At 36.5% G+C, this 24,071-nt stretch overlaps 4 protein-coding genes across 4 annotated transcripts; all 4 read right to left on the reverse strand.

Moving 5' to 3' along the window:
- Positions 1–6,106: 6,106 nt before the first annotated feature.
- Positions 6,107–7,568, reverse strand: LOC108262318 (interferon a3-like). Its single transcript, XM_053685138.1, has 5 exons — positions 7,290–7,568; positions 7,104–7,178; positions 6,854–7,000; positions 6,606–6,683; positions 6,107–6,497 (listed from the first exon to the last, which is right to left on the reverse strand). Exons 1-5 carry the CDS (start codon positions 7,419–7,421, stop codon positions 6,384–6,386), a joined length of 546 nt encoding a protein of 181 aa, XP_053541113.1. The 5' UTR covers positions 7,422–7,568; the 3' UTR covers positions 6,107–6,383.
- Positions 7,569–11,014: 3,446 nt separating this feature from the next.
- On the reverse strand, positions 11,015–12,420 carry LOC128634499 (interferon a3). Its single transcript, XM_053685134.1, has 5 exons — positions 12,223–12,420; positions 11,997–12,071; positions 11,747–11,893; positions 11,499–11,576; positions 11,015–11,390 (listed from the first exon to the last, which is right to left on the reverse strand). Exons 1-5 carry the CDS (start codon positions 12,352–12,354, stop codon positions 11,277–11,279), a joined length of 546 nt encoding a protein of 181 aa, XP_053541109.1. The 5' UTR covers positions 12,355–12,420; the 3' UTR covers positions 11,015–11,276.
- Positions 12,421–15,932: 3,512 nt separating this feature from the next.
- Positions 15,933–17,227, reverse strand: LOC128634503 (interferon a3-like). The gene is made up of 5 exons (XM_053685137.1): positions 17,096–17,227; positions 16,902–16,976; positions 16,652–16,798; positions 16,404–16,481; positions 15,933–16,295 (listed from the first exon to the last, which is right to left on the reverse strand). Exons 1-5 carry the CDS (start codon positions 17,225–17,227, stop codon positions 16,182–16,184), a joined length of 546 nt encoding a protein of 181 aa, XP_053541112.1. The 3' UTR covers positions 15,933–16,181.
- A 3,752-nt stretch (positions 17,228–20,979) lies between these two features.
- Positions 20,980–22,791, reverse strand: LOC128634500 (interferon a3). The gene is made up of 5 exons (XM_053685135.1): positions 22,475–22,791; positions 22,281–22,355; positions 22,031–22,177; positions 21,783–21,860; positions 20,980–21,674 (listed from the first exon to the last, which is right to left on the reverse strand). Exons 1-5 carry the CDS (start codon positions 22,604–22,606, stop codon positions 21,561–21,563), a joined length of 546 nt encoding a protein of 181 aa, XP_053541110.1. The 5' UTR covers positions 22,607–22,791; the 3' UTR covers positions 20,980–21,560.
- Between the last annotated feature and the right edge of the window lie 1,280 nt (positions 22,792–24,071).

The following is a 24,071-nucleotide window of genomic DNA, read 5'->3' on the forward strand; positions in this document are numbered from 1 at the left end:
GTAATTTGATGATGCTGAATCACTCAAAACACTGCGAAACATCATGTCTACAGGCAGACGGGGAACCATCCCAAACAGGAGATAAAAGAGTGCAAACCCCATATTCTCATGCACCATGCAATTATACATGTAAGTAAAAGTCTGTAACCATCCCAGCCAACCATGTTTCTCACCAGGAGGCAAAGCACAAATCATGCCACCAAGTGTCCTGTTGAAATGTTCAACAGCACCATTCCCCACTGGCTTGTATGGGGTTGTATGGGATTTCCTCACACCTGAAACTCTGAGAAGTTCACTGATAAGGTAGCTTTCAAAACTAGCCCCTTGATCGGAATGAATTCTCTCTGGAAACCCATAGAAACAAAAGTATTTATCCCACAAAACCAGGCTAACTCCCTGGCTTGCTGGTTTTTACATCGGAAAGCCTGTGCCAGTCTAGTGAAATGATCAGACACAACAAGAACATCAACAGATTTGTTCTTCAAATATTCTACTGACCAGTAGTCAATGCAGACAATCTGTAGGGGCCTGCTGGACTGTATATTCACTAGAGGGGCTCTACTATCATCTAACAAGTGAGGCATTACAAAAGGCTGACATGGATCTGATGACTGCAATATGTCTGTTCGAGTCTTTGAGATCATGGGTTGTTTCACTTAAAGACCAATTTGACCATTATGAAAGCTCTGCAAAGAACGCGCCCGGTGTGTGCCAGTCACATAAAGATGAACTACAGTGGGCCAAAAAGCAAAAAAGAATTTTCAGATGAATCTACAGAGCATGAAGTAACTCTGAAAGGCCAGGAGCAATACCAGGTAGAAACATTCAGTGTCATTATTGACAAGCTAGTCATCTGATTAGACCATTGAGTGGATGCATACCACAACATTAGTAACAGGTTTGAGATTCTACTGAACATGGAATCTGAGGATTTGCCCACTGTTTGTAAACAGGCTGATGCACTCTGCAATTCATATCATTATGATTTAAATCAGAGCCTCACAGATGAAATTATCCAGTTCAGATGCTTCGTAGAGCGCTAGCAGGATACATCTTGTCAAAAACTGCTGCAGATGTTCTTGAAACATAGTCCGCAATCAACTTTCCCCAATATGTTTTTGTAGCCCTACATATTTTTTTGACATTGCCGGTTACAAACTGTGTAGGAGAAAGATCATTTTCACAGATGGCAAGTATTAAAAATGAACTCCAGAACGATGCAAAAGCAACAGCGCCTAATTGCACTGTTACTGATGGCCATTGAATCTCAGCTGGTCAGGAACTTGGACTTTGATGACATTGTAACTGAGTGTGTTAACAGGAAAGCCAGGAAGATGTTTTTCTAAGGGCAATAGAGCTCCTGAGGATGAGATGTGGAGAGAGACAGACAGAGGGAGCCCCTGAGGAGGAGAGGATGAGAGAGACAGACAGAGAGAGCCCTGTCAACATGAGTCAAGTTGATCTATGCTGTTTGCGTCCTTTTCATCACTAGAAGAGGAGAGTAGAGAAAATGGGGGAAATGAGGAGAGAGGCAGCCCCTGGAGAGCTGAGAAGAAGAGGACCAAAGGAACATCTGGAGATAGGAGACGAGGAGAGAGACAGAAAGACAGAGAGCCCCAGAGAGACAGAGCTGAGGAGGAGAGAGACAGACAGGAAGGAAACATTAACAGGTATGTGTATATGTGTGAGTTACACTTTGCAGGGAAATGTCTTGATATTGTTGCTGCTGGTCCAGGAAATCATTGTTGCAAACATGTGGTATAAATCCTGTATGATGGAGAATATCTACAGGTGTTGATATTGTCCTTCAGGTTGTGATCATAGGCTGTAACCTGTCAGTGTAAATCCTGTAATAAGCTATAATTTCCTCTGGACACACAGTGGGCATTTCGACATATATGCATGTATCTTAAAGAACAAAAGGTTTTTTGCCCGCATTTGAGTCAAAAAGATGTCTCAGCCATGCTACACACATGGTGAGCAAATTACGTCTAAACTTCCCAAAGTTGGTCATATACAATCACAATCAACTAACACATCATTAAACAAATGACTGAACGTTGAAACGTTCAATTTAACATAATTTGCTAGATAAACATGTATTATATTACAGAAATAATCTCATTTTGCAGGAGCACATCTTTGAATACCCCCTCTCAGCATGAGATACACTTCTCTGCCAGGAGAAGAGGTGTGATTTCACCGGTTAAATAACAAATGACTCACTGATTACTTAATGTCGCTACCAGAGGTCCCACAGCAACAATTAACTGAACAAGAACACAGCAATTTTGGCAAAATATTCTTGTATGATTGGAAAATTGACCTAATACTTAAGAAATTAAGCTTCCTAACCAACACCAATGTACCTTGAAATTGTCCCATTTTAAGATGTTAAGCCATAATTTGTGTAATAAGTTAAAACTTCATGTAACTTATTGTACAACTCTGTGTAATTCCACATCTCAACAGAAATCTAGGTGTAGTACCATGTGCTAGTTTAAGTGACTAATTACACCCTTTACGAGATGTTTTGATTTCATCAAATATCTGCCAAGTCCAAAAACGATCTATAACTTTAAACATAAATGAATGTCTAATTTTATCAAATGCTTTGTAGAAGTCCACAAGGATGATAAAGCTTTCATCTAATATGTACTCACTACACTCAATCATATCTAATACTAATCTAATGTTATTGCTTATGTGTCTTATTGCTTATTGTTCTTTATCAATCACATCATCAAATCTCTTTTTAACATCTTGTCAAAAACAGATGCAAATATTTTAGTGACATTATTGGAAAGACTAATTAGGCTTAAATTTTCTATATATAATTTCACTTTATTTGTTTTTGAAATTATGGTAATGAGTATGGTAATAAATGATCAATAAATATTTTATAGAATCTGTGTTTTTATCTTTAGTAGTCATAATGTCATGATCTTGCCAGCAGATGGCGCTGCGGTGTCGACGTGCACGGACAGCTGCAGAGCGTGCGCATGCACGAAATCACGTAATGAGGACTGTTTCTTATTTACACGTGCCTTTGTTTTGGATTTGTTCTCTTCCTGTTCGGATATTGGTTGATGTTGGAGGGTGTGTCATGATTGGTCCCAGCTGTCTGTATTCAAGAGTGATTATGTTTATTATTTAAAGCCCTAGTGTTGCTGTGCACTTCGCACAGTATTAACTGAATGAATGAATGAATGAATGAATGAATGTATTGTTAAGTGTGCTAAGCGGTCATGTTTTTGTGTCCTGTTCTTGTTCCTTGCCACGAACCTAGTTTCATTTTTAACCTCGATATCGCCTCCAGTCTAGACCGTGTTTCATGTTTATTGACTTCAGTTTCACATACTGAATACTGCGCCTACCACGCGGAAGCAGCAGACCAACATGAATGCTGCCGGAGCTGCTGAGTTTGAGGAGTGGCATCGATTGTTCTCTGAAAACAGTAAACTGATAAACACCTAGATCAGATCAACCACCTTCTGGAGCAAAGAGCGCTGCTGCCGCAAGCCGGGCCATACGCCATGTCACCCCCCGTGTAATTTCCCCCTCCCCCGCTGCTGGAGGACTACGCTGCGCTACGCAAGCAGCAGGAGGTCTCAGCCCCGGAGTTCCAGTCCGAGGTCAACGTGGCGACCTTGGAGCCTCCACCTGAGGTCAACATGGCGACCTCAGAGCTCCAGCTGGAGACCTGCAGGGAGGTCTCGGCTGCCGAGGAGGCTGTCCTGCTGTGCTGTCCTGCCGAGGAAGCTGCCCTGCTGTCCTCTCCCGCTGAAGAAGCTGCCCTGCTGTCCTGTCCAGTGGAAAAAGCTGCCTTGCTGTCCTGTCTCGCTGAGGAAGCTGCCCTGCTGTCCTGTCCCGCTGAGGAGGCTGTCCTGCTGTCCTGTCCCACTGAGGAGGCTGTCCTGCTGTCCTGTCCCACTGAAGAGGCTGTCCTGCTGTCCTGTCCCACCGAGGAAGTTGACCTGCTGTCCTGTTCTGCCGAGGAAGCTGCCTTACTGTCCTGTCCTGCTGAGGACGATCTCCTGCTGTACTGTGCCACTGAGGAAGCTGTCCCGCTGTCCAGCCCCACAGAGGACGTCGCCCTGAGCTTCAGACCCACGGAGCACATAACCCTGAGCTCCAGCCCCGCAGAGGACGTGGCCCTGAGCTCCAGCCCCGCAGGGGACGTCACCCCGAGCTCCAGCCACGCTGGAGGCGGTGCTCTGCCTATTTGCTGCCCAGCGGAGGCCGCCCTGTTTCCTGATGCAGCAAAGGGCAGGTAACACAGGGGACCAGGACCGCCGTTGGAGGGGGTTGCTCCTTGGGGTGGGGTTGGGGGTTCAGTCACGATCTCGCCAGCAGATGGTGCTGCGGCATCGACGTTCACGGACAGCTGCAGAGCGCGCGCATGCAGAAGATTACGTAATGAGGACTGTTTCCTATGGACATGTGCCTTTGTTTTGGTTTTGTTCTCTTCCTGTTCAGGTATTGGTTGATGTTGGAGGGTGTGTCATGATTGGTCCTAGCTGTCTGTATTCAAGAGTGATTATGTTTGTTATTTTAAGCCCTCGTGTTGCTGTGCACTTCGCGCAGTATTAACTGAATGAATTAATGTATTGGTGAATATGTTAAGTATGCTAAGCGCTCGTGTTTTTGAGTCCTGTTCATGTTCCTTGCCTCGAATCTAGTTTCATGTTTAAACCTTGATATCTCTTCCAGTCTAGACCGCGTTTCATGTTTATTGACTTCAGTTTGAGAATAAAGACTTTGATCTACGCTTGCTTCCGTTTATAGTCTCATTTCGTAACACATAATACATTTCTTTAATTCTTCAGCAGTATTTTTTTTTGGTCACATTCGGACATACAGTCTTCATATATTTTTCTAATATCTTCAGATACTAGATTTGTGGTAGACATCAGCCACATATTGAGAAATTTCATTACATTACACAAAGGATTATTAATTATGTCACAATTTCCCCTTTAAGCAGCGTGCTGTGGCGCATGTGAGCGTGCGTGCACGAGCAGGTGTGCGAGCACCTGCTTTTCCCAATCGTGGCATTTCGACACGTGCATTTGTTATGCTTCTATGACTCCTCCCTGTTCTGTCATTGACTATTGTTTCACGTGGGTCTGAATTACCTCCCAGCACACAGCACGGAATATTAGAGTAGTTTAGATAGATTAGAACCTTAGTATTGATTCCTTACTATTGTTAGCCATAGTCTTAGTCATTGTCACGGTCATAGTTCTTGTCCATGTCATGTTTCATGTTAAGATTCTTCTGTTTAGTTCATGCTGGTTTCTCCGCTCCCAGTGCATAGTCATAACTTATGTTTAATGTTTTGTAAATCGACCTGTTTTCCGTGACCACGACATAGTTTCCTGCCTTGCCCCGTTTATGCCTGTTTGCTGATCGCCTGACCTCTCACATGTTTTGGATTACGTTTTTGGATCACGATTTGGATTAACCTGCCTCTGTCTCTCAATAAAACCTGTTCAAACTGCGATTGCATCCGTCCTTATCGCCGTTGCGTCACGATACGTGACAAATGATAGTTTTAGATAATGGAGATAATTTGAAATTTTTTGTTGTAAAAAGATTTTACTTTTTTTTATACTTTCAGCAAGAATCAGTTCTTTTAATATTTTAAATAATTCATTTCTTTTAATATGCAGAAAGTGTTCATCTATGCTATTTTTTTTTTTTACAAAAACGTTCTGTATTTAGTAATGAATGAAAAACACTCACATTACTGAGTCATTTTTGTATTTAAAGGTCATTTTTATTATCAGGCGTTCAGTAGCAGTGAAACTGTTATAATATCTTAATAGACATGTTCATGAATTTCATATATTTCTTATACAAATCATGTTCAATATGTTCACAGTCCAGGGGCATAATGCATGAATAAAGACATACATCATCAATCAATCAACAAACAAGCAAACAAACAAATAAATGAATAAATAAACAAAATAAATAAATACTTTAAATAAATATGCTAAAGATATAAATAAAAAAGTACAGCATAATCACCGTTTTATCATTTAACAGACAGACCTTTCTAAATAAAAAAATCATTAAAATGAAATAAATAGCAAAAGAAAACTTTGTGTAACAGTTGAAAATGTGTCATGAAACTGAAATACATTGCTAATTTAGCTTTCTATGATGTTGAATAGAGCAACACTGAAAGATTAATACAAACTGAACTGTTTAACTGCATTTTGATCCAAAGCACTGACAAGTGAAGGAAAATCTAATTCTAGCAAAATCTGAGCAGTTGTAGGTTTAGAGTCTTTTACAAAAGCCAACAGCTTTTCTCTGGCAGTTCTGGGTTTGAACTCACAACCTTCTGGTGACCACTGCACAACTTCAACTGATTACTGAATGTCGTTTGCAGCACGATTCACAGAGAGAGCAGGGAAAAAGTCGAAGAGCACGAAGAGTTGAAGCAGCTCTTTTCTGATCCACTCCCAGGCCTCGTTCTTCTCCTGCTGTAAAGATAAATTCCGATATTTTAACATGAAGACACCTTTATATTAAACATCTTTCTCCCTCTGTCACTGTAAGTGTGAATAAAGGAAGTGGAGATAATTGTTTACCTTGTCGTTCTTGGTGAGGTCTCTTAGTCGTTTGAAGTATAAGGGCAATCTTTTGTTCTTTTTCATTTTGTACTCGAGCTGTGTTTAAACAAATCCAGGGTTATAGAAAGAGAACGTTTATGCTTGGATCATTCTTTTTAATTTGAGAAAAAATCAGGCTATAAACCACAGCTCTACTTTACTGTACAATATTCATTCCACACCTGGCGGATACATTTAGAGAAAGCATTGATAAATGGAGCACTCACACATGAGCGTAGTCCGTTAGCCTGCAGATCCACCATATGTAAGAAAGTGTCCAGCTTGTCCTTGTTCCAGGAGACAGAGTCTGAATCTTCCAATAAATGAGAGACCTCGTCCAGAGTCTGAACGATGAACCAGATCTGTTTCTCTGGCTGTGGAAGAAGGATGGAGATGAAGATGAAGGAAGAGTACACACAGGATAACAGGATCAGAACAACAGTGTGTGTATGTGAACAGCATCATTAATATATTAACCTGAGAATGGCTTTGGTTAAAGAACCAGTGACGCCAGTTATCTGGGATGGAGGAGTTGACGCTGATTTCCTCTCCCTGTAGGAACAAAAACACAGAATATTACAATGTTACATTTTCCACAAACACAATGCACTGATACGGTAGATAGCAAAAGAATAGATAGATAGATAGATGAGTAAGACTCACCATTTCTCTAAGCAGTGCTAAACATTCCCCATGATGCTGCTTGAATTTAGGATTGATCCATCGACAGCTGAAGCCAGAGCTCACACTGCACAGAGTCACAATAACACAAAGGTGCACCAAACGTAGAAACATTGTATTCCCAGTATACACACTCTACTTTCCTGTACAGCAGACTGTTACTCCTAATAAGAGTGTGAAGTGCTCTACACTTTACTATCTGCATCTTCTGAAGTGTTAATACTCAGTATTTATAGGCAACAAGTCAAATGTACAATGTAAAGAAAGTCACACGTATCGAAATTTCACTTTCTGGACCATAAACCATGACACCAAATGCCACTGTAACTATGCAATACCACATATCGCTAGGGTGTGTGTGTGTGTGTGTGTGTGTGTGTGAGAGAGAGAGAGAGAGAGAGAGAGAGAGATGAGAGTTGTGTATGTTTAAATTTATCAGCTCAGGTTATCTTATTTATTTATGTAGGTAACTGTCCAAAATATTAATATATTTATTTCTAAACTTGAGGTCATTCAGGTAACTTTCTCAACGTAAGCGCTGATGACCAAGCTATGGGCGTGGCCAGATCCCGGGAACGTCAGGAAAAGCATACTACCTTACTAAACAGTATTTGACAGTAGTATGACACCTAGTTCTACGTACTACTTCACTATATTATTTAGTACAGTAGCACGCGGTCTTCACGTGATTACCTGTGTGTGAGATTCACACCGGAGCTTGGAGGAAATTCCTACCGAACAATTCTGCTGAAAGAGAAACAGAAAGCACTGGACCTCAGACAGCGAGTGTGAAACACCACCGAATGATGATGTACAACAAAGTTGTTCACAGTTTCTTAAAGAAGGTTCAGGTTCAAACCGGAAACAAGTCGGTAAGGTATGCGGCTATGCTCGTGCATAGATGTATGAAATTAATGGATAATGAACACATTTTTAGAGTCCTGTTTGACATGTGCTAAAAGATATTTTAAAGCTGAATTCTAGCTGTATGCATTTTCTTCGATAATGTACAATCATTTTTTTAATTCAGTGCCAGAACAGTCCACTCTGAAACTATTGGAAAGTCAAGGACAATTCATTTATTGTTGCTAGAACCTGGAGACATTTGGACTTGAGATCAAAAGACTGACATGAGAAGGATTTCAGTTTTTATTTCCTGGTATTTACATCTAGATGTGTTAAACAATATAAAACAGAGAATGTACATAAGTACCACATTTATTTATTAAATATTTACAGAAGCTACAACATTACAATACAACAAATTCCATTTATATTTTTCTAACAGACATTTTACAAGACATGTCAAATTTTAAAGAAACCTCTTCCACTTTATTAGTCATATAATATTTGTCACAAATTGTCCATATCTTATTCTTATTTCAGCATCATATGATTGAAACGATTTACAAGAAGCACATTACATTGACGAAGGTTTTCCTTATGTATCTGTTTGTATATCTTTGAATTATCATGTTAACTTCCCATGAGCATATTTCATTTTTCAAATGGTCAATGTTGTGGTTAAACCTATCATTTATACAATTTCCAAAGAGCTGTAAAGTATTCCCAGGTATAGCCTCAAAACCACAGCAGTCTTTGGGTGGGACTGGTAATCCAAATTTAACAAGAAATGCACTCTATAACGTAACCTTCTGTCTTCAAAAGCTGTTTAACCAAAATAATGCTATTATCAAACTTTTAAAGGGAATTGTTTTGATTTCATATTGAATGATTGTGTTGTTCCTAATTAAAAGAAAATATTCTATATAGGAAAAAAACGAAAAACAATTTGTATGCTAGGTTCCATGCTAGAAGAACGTACTTATGCCAGTTTTACCTGTGGTTGGGGAAAAAATCGATTCCACCTATTAAATTAAACAGATACCTTGGGAATATTTTCTTTGATCATATTAATTAAGTATTTTATTTTAAATGTGCTCTTTAAAGTAATTCAGTATTCAAATCTAGATATTCCTTCAGCCTTAGATAATAAAACCCTCCCATTTATAGATAGGTGTCTCAGTAGCAACATATTAAGCATTTTATTTATTCTGTCAATTATAGGATTAAAGTTTAGATTGTTTCATTCTTGTTCATTTGTATTATATTGTATTGTGTGACCCAAATATGTAACTGTGAGCTTAAAAGGAATATTTATTTTCTCCTTTTGTGATTGCTTAACCCTTTGAAGTCTTTTTTTAGAAACATTTTAAGCAAAATGTTTAAATTATGTATATACGTATATAATTTAAACATTTTTTTTATTGATTTTATTTTGCTGTATTAATAGGCAACAGGACAGATTTGTTAAATCCATGTTTAATCCAGATACTCAAGAGAATTTGTTTTCATTCAGTTGCTTTTATAGTCTTTTTATGGTGTAAAGATATTGTTGCATGATTGGCAAATTGACGTAATGCTTAAGAAATTAAGCTTCTTACCCAACACCAATGTACCTTGAAATTGTCCCATTTTAAGATGTAAAGCCATAATTTGTGTAATAAGTTAAAACTTCATGGGACTTATTGTACAACTCTGTGTAATTCCACATCTCATCAGAAATCTATGTGTAGTACCATGTGCTAGTTTAATTGACTAATTACACCCTTTACGAGATGTTTTGATTTCATCAAATATCTGCCAAGTCCAAAATCGATCTATAACTTTAAACATAAATGAATGTCTAATTTTATCAAATGCTTTGTAGAAGTCCACAAGGATGATAAAGCTTTCATCTAATATGTACTCACTACACTCAATCATATCTAATACTAATCTAATGTTATTGCTTATGTGTCTTATTGCTTATTGTTCTTTATCAGTCACATCATCAAATCTCTTTTTAACAACTTGTCAAAAACAGATGCAAATATTTTAGTGACATTATTGGAAAGTCTAATTGGTGTCCAATTTTCTATGTATAATTTCACTTTATTTGGTTTAGCAATTATGGTAATGAGTATGGTAATAAATGATCAATAAATATTTTTTAGAATCTGTGTTTTTATCTTTGGGAGTCATAATACATATCTTTAATTCTTCAACAGTAATTTCCTTGGTCACATTGAGACATAAAGTCTTCATATATTTTTGTAATATCTTCAGTTACTTGATTTCTGGTACACATCAGCCACATATTGAGAAATTTCACTACATTACACAAAGGATTATTAATTATAGTTTTAGATAATGGAGATAATTTTTAATTTATTGCTGTGAAAAGATTTAACTTTTTTATACTTTCAGCAAGAAGTGATTACTTTTAATATTTTATACAAAAAGTGTTCATCTGCTATTTTTTGAAAAAAGTTTGTATTTAGTAATAAATGAAAAACACTCACATTACTGAGTCATTTTTGTATTGAAAGGTCATTTTTATTATCAGGCGTTCAGCAGCAGTGAAACTGTTATAATATCTTAATAGACATCTTCATGAATTTCATATATTCCTTATACAAATCATCTTAGGTGCATAATGCATGAATAAAGACATACATCATCAATTAATCAACAAACAAGCAAACAAACAAATAAATGAATAAATAAACAAAATAAATAAATAAATACGTTAAATATATATGCTAAAGAAATAAATCATAAAGTACAGCATAATCACAGTTTTATCATTTAACAGACACAGACCTTTCTAAATGAAAAAAATCACTAAAACTAAATTAATAGCTAAAGAAAACTTCATGTAACAGTTGAAAATGTGTCATGAAACTGAAATACATTGCTAATTTAGCTTTCTATGATGTTGAATAGAGCAACACTGAAAGATTAATACAAACTGAACTGTTTAACTGCATTTTGATCCAAAGCACTGACAAGTGAAGGAAAATCTAATTCTAGCAAAATCTGAGCAGTTGTAGGTTTAGAGTCTTTTACAAAAGCCAACAGCTTTTCTCTGGCAGTTCTGGGTTTGAACTCACAACCTTCTGGTGACCACTGCACAACTTCAACTGATTACTGAATGTCGTTTGCAGCACGATTCACAGAGAGAGCAGGGAAAAAGTCGAACAGCACGAAGAGTTGAAGCAGCTCTTTTCTGATCCACTCCCAGGCCTCGTTCTTCTCCTGCTGTATAGATAAATTCCGATATTTTAACATGAAGACACCTTTATATTAAACATCTTTCTCCCTCTGTCACTGTAAGTGTGAATAAGGGAAGTGGAGATAATTGTTTACCTTGTCGTTCTTGGTGAGGTCTCTTAGTCGTTTGAAGTATAAGGGCAATCTTTGGTTCTTTTTCATTTTGTGCTCGAGCTGTGTTTAAACAAATCCAGGGTTATAGAAAGAGAACGTTTATGCTTGGATCATCCTTTTTAATTTGAGTACAAATCAGGCTATAAACCACAGCTCTACTTTACTGTACAATATTCATTCCACACCTGGTGGATACATTTAGAGAAAGCACTGATAAATGGAGCACTCACACATGAGCGTAGTCCGTTAGCCTGCAGATCCAGCATATGTAAGAAAGTGTCCAGCTTGTCCTTGTTCCAGGAGACAGAGTCTGAATCTTCCAATAAACGAGAGACCTCGTCCAGAGTCTGAACGATGAACCAGATCTGTTTCTCTGGCTGAGGAAGAAAGATGGAGATGAAGATGAAGGAAGAGTACACACAGGATAACAGGATCAGAACAACAGTGTGTGTATGTGAACAGCATCATTAATATATTAACCTGAGAATGGCTTTGGTTAAAGAACCAGTGACGCCAGTTATCTGGGATGGAGGAGTTGACGCTGATTTCCTCTCCCTGTAGGAAGAAAAACGCAGAATGTTACAATGTTACATTTTCCACAAACACAATGCACTGATACAGTAGATAGCAAAAGAATAGATAGATAGATAGATAGATAGATAGACAGACAGACAGATAGATAGATAGATAGATGAGTAAGACTCACCATTTCTCTAAGCAGTGCTAAACATTCCCCATGATGCTGCTTGAATTTAGGATTGATCCATCGACAGCTGAAGCCAGAGCTCACACTGCACAGAGTCACAATGACACAAAGGTGCACCAAACGTAGAAACATTGTATTCCCAGTATACACACTCTACTTTCCTGTACAGCAGACTGTTACTCCTAATAAGAGTGTGAAGTGCTCTACACTTTACTATCTGCATCTTCTGAAGTGTTAATACTCAGTATTTATAGGCAACAAGTCAAATGTACAATGTAAAGAAGGTCACACGAATCGAAATTTCACTTTCTGGACCATAAACCATGACACCAAATGCCACTGTAACTATGCAATACCACATACCGCTAGTGTGTGTGTGTGTGTGTGTGTGTGTGTGTGTGTGTGTGAGAGAGAGAGAGAGAGAGAGAGAGAGAGAGAGAGAGAGAGAGAGAGAGAGAGAGAGAGAGAGAGATGAGAGTTGTGTATGTTTAAATTTATCTGCTCAGGTTATCTTATTTATTTATGTAGGTAATTGTCCAAAATATTAATATATTTATTTCTAAACTTGAGGTCATTCAGGTAACTTTCTCAACGTAAGCGCTGATGACGAAACTATGGGCGTGGCCAGATCCCGGGAACGTCAGGAAAAGCATACTTCCTTACTAAACAGTATTTGACAGTAGTATGACACCTAGTTCTACGTACTACTTCACCGTATTATTTAGTACAGTAGCACGCGGTCTTCACGTGATTACCTGTGTGTGAGATTCACACCGGAGCTTGGAGGAAATTCCTACCGAACAATTCTGCTGAAAGAGAAACAGAAAGCACTGGACCTCAGACAGCGAGTGTGAAACACCACCGAATGATGATGTACAACAAAGTTGTTCACAGTTTCTTAAAGAAGGTTCAGGTTCAAACCGGAAACAAGTCGGTAAGGTGAACCTCGCGCATAGATGTATGAAATTAATGGATAATGAACACATTTTTTGAGTCCTGTTTGACATGTGCTAAAAGATATTTTAAAGCTGAATTCTAGCTGTATGCATTTTCTTCGATAATGTACAATTATTTTTTTATTCAGTGCCAGAACAGTCCACTCTGAAACTATTGGAAAGTCAAGGACAATTCATTTATTGTTGCTAGAACCTGGAGACATTTGGACTTGAGATCAAAAGACTGACATGAGAAGGATTTCAGTTTTTATTTCCTGGTATTTACATCTAGATGTGTTAAACAACATAAAACAGAGAATGTACATAAGTACCACATTTATTTATTAAATATTTACAGAAGCTACAACAATACAATACAACAAATTCCATTTATATTTTTCTAACAGACATTTTACAAGACATGTCAAATTTTAAAGAAACCTCTTCCACTTTATTAGTCATATAATATTTGTCACAAATTGTCCATATCTTATTCTTATTTCAGCATCATATGATTGAAACGATTTACAAGAAGCACATTACATTGACGAAGGTTTTCCTTATGTATCTGTTTGTATATCTTTGAATTATCATGTTAACTTCCCATGAGCATATTTCATTTTTCAAATGGTCAATGTTGTGGTTAAACCTATCATTTATACAATTTCCGAAGAGCTGTAAAGTATTCCCAGGTATAGCCTCAAAACCACAGCAGTCTTTGGGTGGGACTGGTAATCCAAATTTAACAAGAAATGCACTCTATAACGTAACCTTCTGTCTTCAAAAGCTGTTTAACCAAAATAATGCTATTATCAAACTTTCAAAGGGAATTGTTTTGATTTCATACTGAATAATCGTGTTGTTCCTAATTAAAAGAAAATATTCTATATACGAAAAAAACGAAAAACAATTTGTACGCTTGGTTCCATGCTAGAAGAACTTACTTATGCCAGTTTTACCTGTGGTTGGGGGAAAAAATCAATTCCACCTATTAAATTAAACAGATGCCTTGGGAATATTTTCTTTGATCATATTAATTAAGTATTTTATTTTAAATGTGCTCTTTAAAGTAATTCAGTATTCAAATCTAGATATTCCTTCAGCATTAGATAATGAAACGCTCCCATTTATAGATAGGTGTCTCAGTAGCAACATATTAAGCATTTTATTTATTCTGTCAATTATAGGATTAAAGTTTAGATTGTTTCATTTGTATTATATTGTATTGTGTGACCCAAATATGTAACTGTGAGCTTAATAGGAATATTTATTTTCTCCTTTTGTGATTGCTTAACCCTTTGAAGTGTTTTTTAGAAACATTTTAAGCAAAATGTTTAAATTATGTATATACATATATAATTTAAAAAAATTTCTAAAGATTTTATTTTGTTGTATTAATAGGCAACAGGACAGATTTGTTAAATCCATGTTTAATCCAGATACTCAAGAGAATTTGTTTTGTGAATGAATGAATGTATTGGTGAATATGTTAAGTATGCTAAGCGCTCGTGTTTTTGTGTCCTGTTCATGTTCCTTGCCTCGAATCTAGTTTCATGTTTAAACCTTGATATCTCTTCCAGTCTAGACCGCGTTTCATGTTTATTGACTTCAGTTTGAGAATAAAGACTTTGATCTACGCTTGCTTCCGTTTATAGTCTCATTTCGTAACACATAATACATTTCTTTAATTCTTCAGCAGTATTTTTTTTTGGTCACATTCAGACATACAGTCTTCATATATTTTTCTAATATCTTCAGATACTAGATTTGTGGTAGACATCAGCCACATATTGAGAAATTTCATTACATTACACAAAGGATTATTAATTATGTCACAATTTCCCCTTTAAGCAGCGTGCTGTGGCGCATGTGAGCGTGCGTGCACGAGCAGGTGTGCGAGCACCTGCTTTTCCCAATCGTGGCATTTCGACACGTGCATTTGTTATGCTTCTATGACTCCTCCCTGTTCTGTCATTGACTATTGTTTCACGTGGGTCTGAATTACCTCCCAGCACACAGCACGGAATATTAGAGTAGTTTAGATAGATTAGAACCTTAGTATTGATTCCTTACTATAGTTAGCCATAGTCTTAGTCATTGTCACAGTCATAGTTCTTGTCCATGTCATGTTTCATGTTAAGATTCTTCTGTTTAGTTCACGCTGGTTTCTCCGCTCCGTCCTTATCTCCGTTGCGTCACGATACGTGACAAATGGTAGTTTTAGATAATGGAGATAATTTTAAATTTTTTGTTGTAAAAAGATTTTACTTTTTTTATACTTTCAGCAAGAATCACTTCTTTTAATATTTTAAATAATTCATTTCTTTTAATATGCAGAAAGTGTTCATCTATGCTATTTTTTTTTTACAAAAACGTTCTGTATTTAGTCATGAATGAAAAACACTCACATTACTGAGTCATTTTTGTATTTAAAGGTCATTTTTATTATCAGGCGTTCAGTAGCAGTGAAACTGTTATAATATCTTAATAGACATCTTCATGAATTTCATATATTTCTTATACAAATTATGTTCAATATGTTCACAGTCCAGGGGCATAATGCATGAATGAAGACATACATCAACAATCAATCAACAAACAAACAAATAAATGAATAAATAAAGAAAATAAATAAATACTTTAAATAAATATGCTAAAGATATAAATCAAAAAGTACAGCATAATCACCGTTTTATCATTTAACAGACACAGACCTTTCTAAATAAAAAAATCACTAAAATGAAATAAATAAATGTAACAGTTGAAAATGTGTCATGTAACTGAAATACATTGCTAATTTAGCTTTCTATGATGTTGAATAGAGCAACACTGAAAGATTAATACAAACTGAACTGTTTAACTGCATTTTGATCCAAAGCACTGACAAGTGAAGGAAAATCTAATTCTAGCAAAATCTGAGCAGTTGTAGGTTTAGAGTCTTTTACAAAAGCCAACAGCTTTTCTCTGGCAGTTCTGAGGTTTGAACTCACAACCTTCTGGTCACCACTGCACAACTTCAACTGATTACTGAATGTCGTTTGCAGCACGATTCACAGAGAGAGCAGGGAAAAAGTCGAACAGCACGAAGAGTTGAAGCAGCTCTTTTCTGATCCACTCCCAGGCCTCGTTCTTCTCCTGCTGTAAAGATAAATTCCGATATTTTAACATGAAGACACCTTTATATTAAACATCTTTCTCCCTCTGTCACTGTAAGTGTGAATAAGGGAAGTGGAGATAATTGTTTACCTTGTCGTTCTTGGTGAGGTCTCTTAGTCGTTTGAAGTATAAGGGCAATCTTTGGTTCTTTTTCATTTTGTGCTCGAGCTGTGTTTAAACAAATCCAGGGTTACAGAAAGAGAACGTTTATGCTTGGATCATCCTTTTTAATTTGAGTAGAAATCAGGCTATAAACCACAGCTCTACTTTACTGTACAATATTCATTCCACACCTGGCGGATACATTTAGAGAAAGCATTGATAAATGGAGCACTCACACATGAGCGTAGTCCGTTAGCCTGCAGATCCAGCATATGTAAGAAAGTGTCCAGCTTGTCCTTGTTCCAGGAGACAGAGTCTGAATCTTCCAATAAACGAGAGACCTCGTCCAGAGTCTGAACGATGAACCAGATCTGTTTCTCTGGCTGAGGAAGAAAGATGGAGATGAAGATGAAGGAAGAGTACACACAGGATAACAGGATCAGAACAACAGTGTGTGTATGTGAACAGCATCATTAATATATTAACCTGAGAATGGCTTTGGTTAAAGAACCAGTGACGCCAGTTATCTGGGATGGAGGAGTTGACGCTGATTTCCTCTCCCTGTAGGAACAAAAACACAGAATATTACAATGTTACATTTTCCACAAACACAATGCACTGATACGGTAGATAGCAAAAGAACAGATAGATAGATAGATAGATAGATGAGTAAGACTCACCATTTCTCTAAGCAGTGCTAAACATTCCCCATGATGCTGCTTGAATTTAGGATTGATCCATCGACAGCTGAAGCCAGAGCTCACACTGCACAGAGTCACAATGACACAAAGGTGCACCAAACGTAGAAACATTGTATTCCCAGTATACACACTCTACTTTCCTGTACAACAGACTGTTACTCCTAATAAGAGTGTGAAGTGCTCTACACTTTACTATCTGCATCTTCTGAAGTGTTAATACTCAGTATTTATAGGCAACAAGTCAAATGTACAATGTAAAGAAAGTCACACGTATCGAAATTTCACTTTCTGGACCATAAACCATGACACCAAATGCCACTGTAACTATGCAATACCACATACCGCTAGTGTGTGTGTGTGTGTGTGTGTGTTTGAGAGAGAGAGAGAGAGAGAGAGAGAGAGAGAGAGAGAGAGAGAGATGAGAGTTGTGTATGTTTAAATTTATCTGCTCAGGTTATCTTATTTATTTATGTAGGTAATTGTCCAAAATATTAATATATTTATTTCTAAACTTGAGGTCATTCAGGTAACTTTCTCAACGTAAGCGCTGATGACGAAGCTATGGGCGTGGCCAGATCCCGGGAACGTCAGGAAAAGCATACTACCTTACTAAACAGTATTTGACAGTAGTATGACACCTAGTTCTACGTACTACTTCACCGTATTATTTAGTACAGTAGCACGCGGTCTTCACGTGATTACCTGTGTGTGAGATTCACACCGGAGCTTGGAGGAAATTCCTACCGAACAATTCTGCTGAAAGAGAAACAGAAAGCACTGGACCTCAGACAGCGAGTGTGAAACACCACCGAATGATGATGTACAACAAAGTTGTTCACAGTTTCTTAAAGAAGGTTCAGGTTCAAACCGGAAACAAGTCGGTAAGGTGAACCTCGCGCATAGATGTATGAAATTAATGGATAATGAACACATTTTTAGAGTCCTGTTTGACATGTGCTAAAAGATATTTTAAAGCTGAATTCTAGCTGTATGCATTTTCTTCGATAATGTACAATCATTTTTTTATTCAGTGCCAGAACAGTCCACTCTGAAACTATTGGAAAGTCAAGGACAATTCATTTATTGTTGCTAGAACCTGGAGACATTTGGACTTGAGATCAAAAGACTGACATGAGAAGGATTTCAGTTTTTATTTCCTGGTATTTACATCTAGATGTGTTAAACAACATCAAACAGAGAATGTACATAAGTACCACATTTATTTATTAAATATTTACAGAAGCTACAACATTACAATACAACAAATTCCATTTATATTTTTCTAACAGACATTTTACAAGACATGCCAAATTTTAAAGAAACCTCTTCCACTTTATTAGTCATATAACATTTGTCACAAATTGTCTATATCTTATTTTTATTTCAGCATCATATGATTGAAACGATTTACAAGAAGCACATTACATTGATGAAGGTTTTCCTTATGTATCTGTTTGTATATCTTTGAATTATCATGTTAACTTCCCATGAGCATATTTCATTTTTCAAATGGTCAATGTTGTGGTTAAACCTATCATTTATACAATTTCCGAAGAGCTGTAAAGTATTCCCAGATATAGCCTCAAAACCACAGCAGTCTTTGGGTGGGACTGGTAATCCAAATTTAACAAGAAATGCACTCTATAACGTAACCTTCTGTCTTCAAAAGCTGTTTAACCAAAATAATGCTATTATCAAACTGTTACAGGGTATTGTTTTGATTTCATATTGAATAATCGTGTTGTTCCTAATTAAAAGAAAATATTCTATATACGAAAAAAAATGAAAAACAATTTGTATGCTAGGTTCCATGCTAGAAGAACGTACTTATGCCAGTTTTACCTGTGGCTGGGGAAAAAATCAATTCCATCTATTAAATTAAACAGATACCTTGGGAATATTTTCTTAGATCATATTTTATTAAGTATTTTAATTTATATGTGCTCTTTAAAGTAATTCAGTATTCAAATCTAGATATTCCTTCAGCCTTAGATAATAAAACCCTCCCACTTATAGATAGGTATCTCAGTAGCAACATATTAAGCATTTTACTTATTCTGTCAATTATAGGATTAAAGTTTAGATTGTTTCATTCTTGTTCATTTGTATTATATTGTATTGTGTGACCCAAATATGTAACTGAGCTTAAAAGGAATATTTATTTTCTCCTTTTGTGATTGCTTAACCCTTTGAAGTATTTTTAGAAACATTTTAAGAAAAATGTTTAAATTATGTATATACATATATAATTTAAACATTTTTCTATAGATTTCCTTTTGCTGTATTAATAGGCAACAGGACAGCTTTGTTAAATCCATGTTTAATCCAGATACTCAAGAGAATTTGTTTTCATTCAGTTGCTTTTATAGTCTTTTTATGGTGTAAAGATATTGTTGTATGATTGGCAAATTGACGTAATGCTTAAGAATTTAAGCTTCCTACTTAACACCAATGTACCTTGAAATTGTCCCATTTTAAGATGTAAAGCCATAATTTGTGTAATAAGTTAAAACTTCATGGGATTTATTGTTCAACTCTGTGTAATTCCACATCTCATCAGAAATCTAGGTGTAGCACCATGTGCTAGTTTAATTGACTAATTACACCCTTTACGAGATGTTTTGATTTCATGAAATATCTGCCAAGTCCAAAATCGATCTATAATTTTAAACATAAATGAATGTCTAATTTTATCAAATGCTTTGTAGAAGTCCACAAGGATGATAAAGCTTTCGTCTAATATGTACTCACTACACTCAATCATATCTAATACTGTTGGCTCAAATTTAGCCTATTACCCAAAAACATTTAAAATTCAACTTAGAAGCCAATACTCACATCTACCTCTGAGCCCAGTTGGAGATAGAAAAAATACACCAGCCGTGAGTGAGAAGAAGCAAGGGTCCAGCTTTATTGTTCCATTCCACCACACGAGATCCACACCGATGAGAATTCTCAGAAGTGATCCTCATACCCTGAGCTTAAGCTCCAGAATTTATACTGTATTTACACACTAAATAACCCATATGTTTCAAGAAGACTATGATCTCGCTACCAATAGGGTTAAAAAAGAGCTCATTTACCTTACTCTTATGTTCCAAAAAAGGCCTATTTCACTTACACATAGAATTGAAACCAGGGGTTTTAATTTACACATAAAATCAGAACCCAGGCATTTCTAATAACCCAGAAAATAAAAACCCTGAGTTTCTAGTTACTTAGAGGATCAGAACCCATAATTCTCAGTTACCTTAGGGCCTCAGAAACCATAATTCTCAGTTACCTTAGGGCCTCAGAAACCATAATTCTCAGTTACCTTAGGGCCTCAGAAACTTCACTTTTCAATTACCTAGAGGATAGAAGATGACGTAGACAAGACTAAACAACCGGGAGGGACCTTGGTCTTATCGTTATCTTGAGTGTGTGTGTGTGTGTGGGGGGGGGGGGGGGGGGGGGGTTAGTATTTTTTAGAATCTGTGTTTTTATCTTTGGGAGTGATAATACATATCTTTAATTCTTCAACAGTAATTTCCTTGGTCACATTGAGACATAAAGTCTTCATATATTTTTGTAATATCTTCAGTTACTTGATTTCTGCTAGACATCAGCCACATATTGAGAAATTGCACTACATTACACAAAGGATTATTAATTATAGTTTTAGATAATGGAGATAATTTTAAATTTATTGCTGTGAAAAGATTTTACTTTTTTATACTTTCAGCAAGAAGTGATTACTTTTAATATTTTATACAGAAAGTGTTCATCTGCTATTTTTTGAAAAAAGTTTGTATTTAGTAATAAATGAAAAACACTCACATTACTGAGTCATTTTTGTATTGAAAGGTCATTTTTATTATCAGGCGTTCAGTAGCAGTGAAACTGTTATAATATCTTAATAGACATCTTCATGAATTTCATATATTCCTTATACAAATCATCTTAGGTGCATAATGCATGAATAAAGACATACATCATCAATTAATCAACAAACAAGCAAACAAACAAATAAATGAATAAATAAACAAAATAAATAAATAAATACGTTAAATATATATGCTAAAGAAATAAATCAAAAAGTACAGCATAATCACAGTTTTATCATTTAACAGACACAGACCTTTCTAAATAAAACAAATCACTAAAACTAAATTAATAGCTAAAGAAAACTTCATGTAACAGTTGAAAATGTGTCATGAAACTGAAATACATTGCTAATTTAGCTTTCTATGATGTTGAATAGAGCAACACTGAATGATTAATACAGACTGAACTGTTCAACTGCATTTTGATCCAAAGCACTGACAAGTGAAGGAAAATACAATTCTAGCAAAATCTGAGCAGTTGTAGGTTTAGAGTCTTTTACAAAAGCCAACAGATTTTCTCTGGCAGTTCCTGGTTTGAACTCACAACCTTCTGGTGACCACTGCACAACTTCAACTGATTACTGAATGTCGTTTGCAGCACGATTCACAGAGAGAGCAGGGAAAAAGTCGAAGAGCACGAAGAGTTGAAGCAGCTCTTTTCTGATCCACTCCCAGGCCTCGTTCTTCTCCTGCTGTATAGATAAATTCCAATATTTTAACATGAAGACACCTTTATATTAAACATCTTTCTCCCTCTGTCACTGTAAGTGTGAATAAGGGAAGTGGAGATAATTGTTTACCTTGTCGTTCTTGGTGAGGTCTCTTAGTCGTTTGAAGTATAAGGGCAATCTTTGGTTCTTTTTCATTTTGTGCTCGAGCTGTGTTTAAACAAATCCAGGGTTATAGAAAGAGAACGTTTATGCTTGGATCATCCTTTTTAATTTGAGTAGAAATCAGGCTATAAACCACAGCTCTACTTTACTGTACAATATTCATTCCACACCTGGTGGATACATTTAGAGAAAGCACTGATAAATGGAGCACTCACACATGAGCGTAGTCCGTTAGCCTGCAGATCCAGCATATGTAAGAAAGTGTCCAGCTTGTCCTTGTTCCAGGAGACAGAGTCTGAATCTTCCAATAAACGAGAGACCTCGTCCAGAGTCTGAACGATGAACCAGATCTGTTTCTCTGGCTGAGGAAGAAAGATGGAGATGAAGATGAAGGAAGAGTACACACAGGATAACAGGATCAGAACAACAGTGTGTGTATGTGAACAGCATCATTAATATATTAACCTGAGAATGGCTTTGGTTAAAGAACCAGTGACGCCAGTTATCTGGGATGGAGGAGTTGACGCTGATTTCCTCTCCCTGTAGGAACAAAAACACAGAATATTACAATGTTACATTTTCCACAAACACAATGCACTGATACGGTAGATAGCAAAAGAATAGATAGATAGATAGATAGATAGATGAGTAAGACTCACCATTTCTCTAAGCAGTGCTAAACATTCCCCATGATGCTGCTTGAATTTAGGATTGATCCATCGACAGCTGAAGCCAGAGCTCACACTGCACAGAGTCACAATGACACAAAGGTGCACCAAACGTAGAAACATTGTATTCCCAGTATACACACTCTACTTTCCTGTACAGCAGACTGTTACTCCTAATAAGAGTGTGAAGTGCTCTACACTTTACTATCTGCATCTTCTGAAGTGTTAATACTCAGTATTTATAGGCAACAAGTCAAATGTACAATGTAAAGAAAGTCACACGAATCGAAATTTCACTTTCTGGACCATAAACCATGACACCAAATGCCACTGTAACTATGCAATACCACATATCGCTAGTGTGTCTGTGTGTGTGTGTGTGTGTGTGTGTTTGAGAGAGAGAGAGAGAGAGAGAGAGAGAGAGAGAGAGAGAGAGAGATGAGAGTTGTGTATGTTTAAATTTATCTGCTCAGGTTATCTTATTTATTTATGTAGGTAATTGTCCAAAATATTAATATATTTATTTCTAAACTTGAGGTCATTCAGGTAACTTTCTCAACGTAAGCGCTGATGACGAAACTATGGGCGTGGCCAGATCCCGGGAACGTCAGGAAAAGCATACTTCCTTACTAAACAGTATTTGACAGTAGTATGACACCTAGTTCTACGTACTACTTCACTATATTATTTAGTACAGTAGCACGCGGCCTTCACGTGATTACCTGTGTGTGAGATTCACACCGGAGCTTGGAGGAAATTCCTACCGAACAATTCTGCTGAAAGAGAAACAGAAAGCACTGGACCTCAGACAGCGAGTGTGAAACACCACCGAATGATGATGTACAACAAAGTTGTTCACAGTTTCTTAAAGAAGGTTCAGGTTCAAACCGGAAACAAGTCGGTAAGGTGAACCTCGCGCATAGATGTATGAAATTAATGGATAATGAACACATTTTTAGAGTCCTTTTGACATGTGCTAAAAGATATTTTAAAGCTGAATTCTAGCTGTATGCATTTTCTTCGATAATATACAATCATTTTTTTAATTCAGTGCCAGAACAGTCCACTCTGAAACTATTGGAAAGTCAAGGACAATTCATTTATTGTTGCTAGAACCTGGAGACATTTGGACTTGAGATCAAAAGATTGACATGAGAAGGATTTCATCTTTTATTTCCTGGTATTTACATCTAGATGTGTTAAACAACATAAAACAGAGAATGTACATAAGTACCACATTTATTTATTAAATATTTACAGAAGCTACAACATTACAATACAACAAATTCCATTTATATTTTTCTAACAGACATTTTACAAGACATGCCAAATTTTAAAGAAACCTCTTCCACTTTATTAGTCATATAACATTTGTCACAAATTGTCTATATCTTATTTTTATTTCAGCATCATATGATTGAAACGAGTTACAAGAAGCACATTACATTGATGAAGGTTTTCCTTATGTATCTGTTTGTATATCTTTGAATTATCATGTTAACTTCCCATGAGCATATTTCATTTTTCAAATGGTCAATGTTGTGGTTAAACCTATCATTTATACAATTTCCGAAGAGCTGTAAAGTAT

This window comes from Ictalurus punctatus, chromosome 13 (genome assembly GCF_001660625.3).
Source record: "Ictalurus punctatus breed USDA103 chromosome 13, Coco_2.0, whole genome shotgun sequence".
Lineage (NCBI taxonomy): Eukaryota > Metazoa > Chordata > Actinopteri > Siluriformes > Ictaluridae > Ictalurus > Ictalurus punctatus.